General features: G+C 34.6%; 1 protein-coding gene across 1 annotated transcript; it reads left to right on the top strand.

Annotated features, from left to right (window-relative positions):
• Positions 1-1,193: 1,193 nt before the first annotated feature.
• On the top strand, positions 1,194-9,313 carry LOC135691046 (protein AKTIP homolog). Its single transcript, XM_065208785.2, has 9 exons — positions 1,194-1,384; positions 2,665-2,888; positions 4,345-4,409; positions 5,564-5,664; positions 6,278-6,366; positions 6,861-6,959; positions 7,169-7,279; positions 7,970-8,030; positions 8,443-9,313. The coding sequence occupies exons 1-9, from the start codon at positions 1,355-1,357 to the stop codon at positions 8,578-8,580; spliced, it is 918 nt and encodes a 305-aa protein (XP_065064857.2). The 5' UTR covers positions 1,194-1,354; the 3' UTR covers positions 8,581-9,313.
• Positions 9,314-9,410: the final 97 nt, after the last annotated feature.

The raw sequence follows: 9,410 nt of genomic DNA, 5'->3' as shown, positions 1-9,410 counted from the left end.
ACCCTGAGCGCAATAGCGAGTTGAAGCGGTCTTGCTAACCATCGGATCAATGACAAGATTCGTAGATGTTTACAGTTGTTTTTTAACCTTTGTCTTTAGAGTTTTTCTTCCGGTTTGTATATTTTCAAAAATCAACCAGCTTCTACATCTTTTACAAGAAGTGACAGCACAGCACACAAACGCTTTCTGAAAGTTTTTGACAAACAGAGCCCCCCCCCCCCCCCCTGCAACTTGGTCTACGTATTGAACCAAAATGATTCATACTTTAAGGAATTTTAATACGTGAGGATGATATTACTAAAAAGTTAGTTTTAGAGCCAGAAAACACCTAAAGCCCCCCTGACGCCAAGCTATAGTTTAATATAGACATTTCTCAAGGTTATATAGTTTAATATAGACACCAATAAATAGAGGCTATGTCTGTTTGGGCCCTCTACTGGTTACTACGAACTCGTTTCATTGTCTCGAGGCATCTCGTTGATACCAGCACGACTCAAGGCGAAGTTAGGTTGCAAACATATGATCAAGGAAGAAATAAAAATTAGGCTAATGAAAAATTTCTAGAATTGATGAAAAATGTTTACCAGGGTCTTGTGTACGTATCCATAAAATCTCAGGCAATTCCCTATTTTCAGCAAACCTTTATATTAGAAGAATAGATGCGAGAAAAATTCAGATGAACTTCAGGTAAACATATTCAAAGATAACGGAAAATATCTTGGATGATATATTTGAGTTGTAGAATGTAGATCTTTCTGTAGGTGAATCCTTTGTAGAAAAATCAAATAAGACTCACAAATATTGGAAAGGCATCAAACATTTTACGTATGCTTTATCGTCTGTTGCTTCATTCGATATTTGTTTGTTTGATGCTCTTCTGATCATGGGGATGAAAACCGAAATTCAGGAGAAATCAATAGCAATGTAGACAGTGTTAGCAATTTTCTCTCGTTATGTAAAGCACTATCATCACACTCCACCATGTTCGGTGTTATTGGTTAAGATAAATCTGATTATATAAGCGAATACATCCAATCTGGTATAACTTAAAGAAAGATTTCTCGAAAGTTAGTTGATCCTTTCCAAGCAACTGATAGTTTGTATTACCCCCACCCCCCTATACCGGCGCCAAGTCCACGCTCTATTCTGTGTCCCCTAGAGATCCTCGTTACCATTATGCCTTCCTTCGGGACGGGGTTGCTGTGCAGCACCGAAACGGGCTTTCAGAATTCAATATGGCGTGACCTTCAACCGTGTTGATAGTTCACAGAATTGGTGCAATGTAGTTGGAAAGTGTGGATGTTGGAACTTTTTGTTATTTATGTGCCGAAATACCGATAGCTAAAATCTGAGCATGAGTCGTGTTACGAAACAGCTTAAAAAGGTCAGCAATATTCTTTCTAGCTGTGTTTATGTGTGTTAGGCCTATAGGAGGTAAATAGGAGGGAGGTGACCCTGCTGCGTTGCCGAGATCTCATCTAAACGGACATACACGTTTGTCATGTTTTGCCATGAACACTTGTCAATGATATGAGAAATTAGGGAAATGATGTCATTGTTTGGTCTCTTTAAAATCATGTGTACATTCAATTTTAATGGACTAGTTTAGAAAGACAAACTTTCTTACTGATTGCTATCACTTTTCAAGATTCAGTATAGATAAAAAAAAGGCGCAGACAACTTAATCAACCAAAGCCATGCTAAGAGCTTATAATATCCATAAGTCAATCCCTTTCTTTCAGTTTTCAAGCAGTCAAATTTCCTTCATGAGTGACATTTGTATAGTTTATTAGTGTTTATATACTAACCAAGGATAAGTTATCAGCCAAAGCCTGAAACATTCTGTTCAATTTTCAAAATTTTGTAAAATCTATATTTGCTATCAGCATTTGCTTTCCTTTGTCCTGTTATTTCATCTCATCTTCATCTGGTCCTTAGCTGATTAGACTGTGGGTGCAGCCAGTCATCCAGGTCCTTTGACTTTCTGCACAGCTCAGCCCCTCTCTTTCCACTCAACTTTTTTAAAATTTCTCACCCAGTTTGCTCAAGGTCCTCATCTTCCTTGCTGTCATGGCATTCAACCTTTCATCACCACTCACATACATTTTGGCGTAGGGTTGGCCTACCTGTTGGCGTGCCTTTTGGCATAGCAGCAGATCAATTTGGCATAGCAACAGATCAATTTGGCATAGCAATCACTTGCCATGATTCACACCAAAATGCAGAAAGCTCCTCACTCTGGTTTTCAATTTGGTAGTGAAATGCAGGGGCGTTTAATTTCTGGTCCTAGACATGATTATAAGGGGGCCCACTCTTCATCTCCACAAATCGCAGGTCGCCAAAAATGGTACGTACCTGGAAACCAGGCACCAACAAAAAATTACAAAGACATCAGTTTGCATCATTTTAAAGGTACGCCAATGGCGTAGGCCATGTTTTGTCACAACCCAGCTGCTGGTCTCCCACCGGGGAACTGCCTTTGTTCTGCTTTAGACTCACTTTTCTTCAAGTCATACTACCAGTTAAAGCCATATGAAATTTAGACCCAAACTGCTCAATCAAGCGTGCTTCCTGCACACCTAGCTTACAGTGACTTTTCATGCAGCATTTGGTATGAAAATCAGCCAAGAAAATTGTTAGTTACTTGCAACCTTTATGTTTCAGCTATCTCTTAGCTCACTCCTTGGAGATAGCCATGGGTCTGAAAAAGAAGATGTTCACATGAAAAAATTTCACCATCAAGATGGTAAAAAGAAGCTACCAACCATTCCTACCAAGGAGGAACAGTCAAGTATGAAGCAGTCAATTAGAATGCGATCCCCAATCAATACACATCACTTGACCGCCTATGGCCCATTTTTCTTGGAATATTCTATGCTTGCAGAATTGTTAGTATACATTTTTATCTGCTTTTTTTGCATTTAAAATAAGGGCCAAAAAGATGAGTTTCAATTCAATACACTGTAAATTGCTCTATCTAATAGATCTAAAAAGATGGTTAACCAAATCAGAGTGTCAGAAAATGCAGTAAGACTCACTGATTGGCTTGCACAAGTAATTCTTAGATTTTTACTTTTTCAACAATGATAGAATTATTCCTACAATTGCCTTAAACTAAGAGGTAATTTAGTGAAATGAGAATCGCACAGTGTTATGTGATTCTTTGATGCTGTTCTTTCACTAACAAATCCATACAAAAGCTACCATGTCATTTCCAACTTGCTCTGCATCTATTTTACATGCAGAGTTAACAGAGCCATAGAGAAAACCAGCAGGTGTATGATGTACTGTGATTATTTGTGACTATCAGGCTGAATTTGACATCCATTTATACAAAAATTAATTGCTAGTACTTTGATGAAAGTTGTTGGCCAAAACAAATGGAAAAGGGGCTAGGCAGTTAATGATGATGTGATGAATGGTTGGGAAGAAAGATAGGATAAGAATGTTGTTGTGAAACACACAAGTATTCTAAGTGACATGCTTTGTTGATTGTTGTGGAGCTGTAAAAAAAGCACACAAAGGAAAAGTAACTGGCATGAATGAATGTAATGGGCCCAGCCTAAAGTCAAAGTTTTGTTACTACAGTATGTATCCATTAAGTTAGTTACTAGTTGTTTGCCAAAATGGCAAGCACATGGCAAGTAGACAATGCATGTTTATCATAAATTTCATAAGACCCAGGGTAAACATTTTGTGCATTAGTAACTGATACTTTAGTGTACATCGGAACGGCGATCAATGTAAACACTAAACAAATCCATCCTTGACTAACGTGTCATTTCCAAACCCAGTGAATCTTATTTTACGTGCAGAGGACACGGAGCCAGTGAGAGAGAGTGTGTGTTGCCTGTGTAACTCTGATGTGAACTGAACTCTGAACTGAACTGACTAACATAAAAATTAACATGCTTATATACAGAAATGAATATCTAAAATTAACACGAATGATGTAAGGAAAACAAAGGATAGGAAGGGCTAGGCCCAGTGTGAATAGTTTATGAATTGAGATTTAGGTAGATGTGTAGGGTTAATGAGGGCCTAAACAAAAGAGAGGAAATGTTGACATAGTGATATGCTCGTAGAGTGTAGTGATGAGGTAGTGATGTGAAGAAATTACTGTAGGTAAAATAAACAAAGTAAAAATGGATGGCGATAGGTGAGGAAAAATTAGAATGAATGGAATCACTACAATACAACATCCATAGGTGCCATTTTGAGAATCATGGTAGAAAAACTTTTTCTGTATACATATTAGAATTAACAAATATATTACATCTTTGATATGTCAGTCATCAATGTTTTAAATCCACAATTGTTTAGTGATTTTTTTTGTCTTTTTAGCAACCATTTGAGGAAGCAAAGGCTGCCTGGTATTTATGCGATTCCATCCTGTGAGAACCCTCTAGGTTAGCTGATATTTTGCTTTTAGCATAAGAGAATTATTATTAACATAAATAACAATGTAATCAATAAAAAATGGCTGATAAAGTATTCTATCAACGGTAAAAATATATCTGTATGCTATAACGATTCACTAAAGGCCTCCTTCTCATATTTTGAATAAGCCCAGCCACTTAAATATACCCTAAAGGCTCAATCAAACTATTGTGGAATCAACGTTACGATTCAAAAACAATGATTTTATTTATATGAGCTTGAAAAATGACATGGTGTGAGCCATTAATAAAAGTATGAGCTTAAAAAACCTGTATCTCTTCTCCTAACATTAATCTTTGTACTTCTAATGTTTTGTAAGTCTTATCTCTCAAATTTGTGTATATATTTGGTAACTATTTCCAATTAAAGCTTGAACTTTTTGCATTGATATTTTGCGTTGTCCCAGCATTCAACTATTTATAATAAATATCAATTGTACCCTTGGACCAGTTTAAAGGTTTATGAGTTGTTGAACCCTAGAGACTTCATGATAACATTTCATGATGCACTTTCTTGCTTTGATATGCTACACTATAATACTCTCTTGATTACTGGTCCAAGGTGTCCCCAATTAGCTTGTAAGCTAAATATTTTTTGACACATTAATAAAGATTGATTGATTGATTGATTGATTGATTGATTGATTGATTGATTGATCAATTGATTGATTGATTGATTGATTGATTGATTGATTGATTGATTGATTGATTGATTGATTGATTGATTGATTGATTGATTGATTGATTGATTGATTGATTGATTGATTGATTGATTGACTGGAACATCTTGCCATATAATGTCTTATTCAAACCATATTCTTCAGCTTTATCTAATATTTTGTTCTTATTTGTTATTATTTGATAATTTTGCAAAATGGTCAAAAACAATGACCAATCAAATGCACAACTGCCTCTAACATTACTTTTGATACTCACTTGAAAATAAATTTTCTGCTTACCTTTGGTTTGGTCATGATCCATCATTTTTACTCTGAGGAATTACAGAACAAAAGTACTTTAGTATGCTTTATTTCTGCTTTTCTTTGCTACCTTGCTACTTTTGATTAAGGCAATCATGTTTATATGTTTGAGTATACCATTTTATGATGTCATTTCTTCTTTAGTTTGGTATGGAGTTATATTTGTTCGAATGGGTATCTATCAAGATGGTGTATTTCGGTTCAAATTGAATGTTCCATCAAATTATCCAGATGGAGATTGTCCAGTAAGTTACAAGACTGGGAACAAATATTTAAATAAGTGAAATGATTTATATTGATATGTAAATTATCTATGAAATGAATAAAACTATGTATAAATTGGCTTTGAATAAAGCATACTAAAGTTTTTCTTAACTAACACCTTTTCAGAGTATAAAATGTCAGAACATAGATAAAAAAATCTAAGCTAGGGAAGTTTTTTCTGATTTGAAATATTAATGAATTATTTTAATGTAAGAATTACTTAAGTTTTTGCATTGTAGTTTGTTTTGATATTTTATTTTATAGTGGAATAAATTTTAGCTACTTCATGCTGTACATTTACAATTAAGTTTTTTAATTTTAAATATAGTTTGATTTTTAGAACTATATATATATAGATGTATATATTAAATCATTATCATTGCAGTTGCTGGATAAATAATAGCAGGAAGTAACAGGCCACAAACAAATGTTCTTTTAAGGTCAACTTTCTCATTAAGACAACCATTAAGACAGCCTATCTTTGGTATAGTTTACTGTAAATGTATTACATTTTTTTTGTTTTTTTTTTGTTAAATGGTAAAATTGTTAAATGGTAATATTTTTGACAGAGCTCTTTTTCATATATTCATTTAGGCTGTAACTTTTACACCACCAATATTTCATCCATCTGTGAATCCTGAGACAGGGGAATTAGATGTCAAAAGAGCTTTTAAGACTTGGAGGTAAGATTCATTGCCTGCATCGTTATCATGTTCCCCACAACAATTATGAAAATTTGCACACATAATCATACTAAAGCCATTTCTTTTTTTGCTATATAAATTTTGACTCAAAACACTGTAAGCCAAGCTAAACTGAACATTTTTGCATCATTGGGCTAATATGTTACTCACAAAATGGCTTCAAATGCAGTGGCTACAACCCTAGTTAAATTCATTCACTTGCTTTTACTATGAGTTCAGACATGTGGACTTTACATCATTTCTTTCTATAGATTTATGGTTTTTATGTTTACTATCTCAAGTGAGTGCTTGTATACAATTCTAGTATGCTGACAAACCTATCCCTAGACATAACAGTTTTGCATTTTATGTCACATCTACATGGCTGGAAAGCCTCCCTAAAGACCCATTGGTTTACAAGCCAATCTGAAATTTGAAGGCTAGGTTGTCCTTATAATAGACCATCTATGTTGATTTGAATTCTGCTATTTTAGGCCCAATGTTAACCACCTATGGCAAATACTTCTCTATGTTCGGAGAATATTTTACAAAATCGAGGCAACCTCTCCTTTGAATGCTGAGGCTGCACAGCTGTAAGTATTGTTAATACTTTTTAATACAGCAGAAAACATATTAAAATCTCATTATAAGTGCATATTCTGAAAATATTTTAATAATTTTCATGAATGCTATAACTTTTTTCCTTGTAAGACAGAATGTGAAGCTTCGTTTTTTGATCAAGAAAGCCTACAATATTCACTTGATAATGCATTTAATGTTTTTATTCTGTGTTTTGGTGCAGGTATGAGAAAAGTCAAGAAGAATTCAAGGAAAGAGTGGGAAAAGATGTGGAGTTTGCTGTTGAGAATGCTTACCAATCGAAAGATGAAGACAACGATCAACATTTGATCCGGTATGCACTGTTCTGATCTTAGGAAGAGTCTTAAAAATGCCGCATGAGCAGAGACACAGTTAAGAACCTTTGGCTTAGTCCTATAATGAATTTTTCTAGAAGTGCAATCAATTTCTATATTCCCATAAAAATTTACAAAATACACAGGTTTACCAGACGATACCACAGGCAGCATAGGAATACATTGCAAGCCTGTGGCAATGTACAATCAACATATATAACTAATTTAATTACAATTGAGAGATACAGGTGAACATAATATAAAATATATTTACATAAACATAAAAGATATATAAGAGAGGGAATATTCATTTTTTATCATCAATTTATTCAAAGGCCGCTCCATAGGCCAGGATATCAGTCAATTTGTGTTTGCTCTGTCTGCTTCTCCTAGATCTGAGATCATGGAGAAGCCCCAAGTTAAGTATTAATCTAAACAGTTTGCTGGTAAATTTAGCAATGGGATAGTAAGAGATGGATTTTTAAAGTAAGAGAACCATTAAATCATTCAGCTGTAGACATATTTGAGAGCTCATAAGTATAGCAAAACTTAATCATAATTCAATTTTGATAAAAGGCCAGTCTTTAGAATACCAGTGGCAATGCACGTGAGAGGTGTTATATGAAGAAAAAAACTCATTCGCCTATTTTTGAATAGTGTTTTTAGTTGATGCATTACTCTCTTCATAGATTTACTGAATGGAATGCTGAAGTACATGATCCTGTTCTAAAGGATATAGTTGGAGAAAAGGTAACACTCTGATTCATTCTTACTTAGGCATAGAGTTTCTTTTTTATTTGTGTACTAGAGGTTGCATCCTATCTACAACTGAAGTTTTCTAAGTGAACCAAAATTTATAGGTTTGCATTAAAGGAGAACATATATATATCTCAGAATCTGACCATTGCAGATCATTCACAAGTACATAATACACAAGTTTGTAAATTATTTTTATGATGGCTTATGGTAGAAACTATGCCATCGAAATTTTTTTCGAGAAAGACAGCTTAGATGCATTGTAAGATAACCTATCATTTTCACATTGAAACGAGGCAAGGCCGTCAAGGTTTCCACTGTAAAACTTCTTATGGATCCAGGGCACTATCGTTAAAAAGCTAATTATTACTTCCTTGTTGTTATTGCCATACTTTGCTCCTTTTAGGAGGAGGAAAAGCCCGGAAAAACAAATGAACACGATAACGAGACTGGGAACGATTTTGAACCGAAACCGAACTTGTCCGGTATGTCATTTATGGAACCTGGGTCGGTTGTTATTTTCAGCAAAGACGAATACGACTAATTGGCTTGAATTTATTAGCTATCAGATTCAGAAGTCATATACTGAATGTTGCTGCCAGTATATCCTGCAAGATAATGAGGAACGCACAGTCTATGACTAACTTCAAAATACCAACGGTGTATTATGCCGGGGGTACTTTGTCGATCTTTTTTTACTATGTGAAAACAAACTTGGAATTTCTTAGTCCGTTGAAGTACACCAGAAATTTTTGTTGCTCTGCCCCAATTACGATAGGATTAGGTATTGGACAGAGCCTTCAATGATAGGAGAGGTATGAGCCGGGAAGGCATGGCCCGTCTTACGTTTTGCAATATAAAGGAAGCTTAGGCAGAAAGTCTTTCGCAGTTCAATTATAATTTGAAATCCCGTCCCTCTCTTTCAACTCTTCATTTTGAATCGAAGGCCTTATTAGGGGATTTAATTTCAGCCCCATCTCTTATCCTCACGACTCAACCCTCAGGTAGCCATCGCTGTGTATTATGTAATACAAACAGTACCGTTGCACACTGATATAGTTTTTTGCACGAACCTTTCTGTAAATAAAGTGTGAGATAAACTTTAAGAAGGTTATAAATAATCATTAAAGTTGCTAGAGATTTTCACAATCTTAAAACTTAACAGCATTTTTTTATATTTCTGTATGTATTTAAATTAGGGTGTTATTGTATTTTAGCACATTTTTGTTATAACATATGTAATTTTTTATCGTTGTGACAGAAAACGTTTCTCACTACTTTGATTTCTTGAAAGAGCATGTCTTGTAAAAGCTTTGTCTTCCTATCTTTTATATATTTTCCCATTCTTTGTTACTTCATTCTCATCTTTATGTA

Source organism: Rhopilema esculentum, chromosome 4 (assembly GCF_057945365.1).
Source record: "Rhopilema esculentum isolate cy_ngs chromosome 4, ASM5794536v1, whole genome shotgun sequence".
NCBI lineage: Eukaryota > Metazoa > Cnidaria > Scyphozoa > Rhizostomeae > Rhizostomatidae > Rhopilema > Rhopilema esculentum.
The sequence above is the reverse complement of the archived record's forward strand: the minus strand, read 5'-3'. Positions and strand labels throughout refer to the sequence as shown.

Bases quoted from the DNA above. Each gene is read 5' to 3' on its own strand.
- LOC135691046 (XM_065208785.2), top strand. From the start codon at position 1,355: ATGAGTCGTGTTACGAAACAGCTTAAAAAG. The intron at 6,367-6,860 runs GTAAGATTCATT...CTGCTATTTTAG, and splicing joins AGAGCTTTTAAGACTTGGAG to GCCCAATGTTAACCACCTAT. The intron at 6,960-7,168 runs GTAAGTATTGTT...GTTTTGGTGCAG, and splicing joins AATGCTGAGGCTGCACAGCT to GTATGAGAAAAGTCAAGAAG.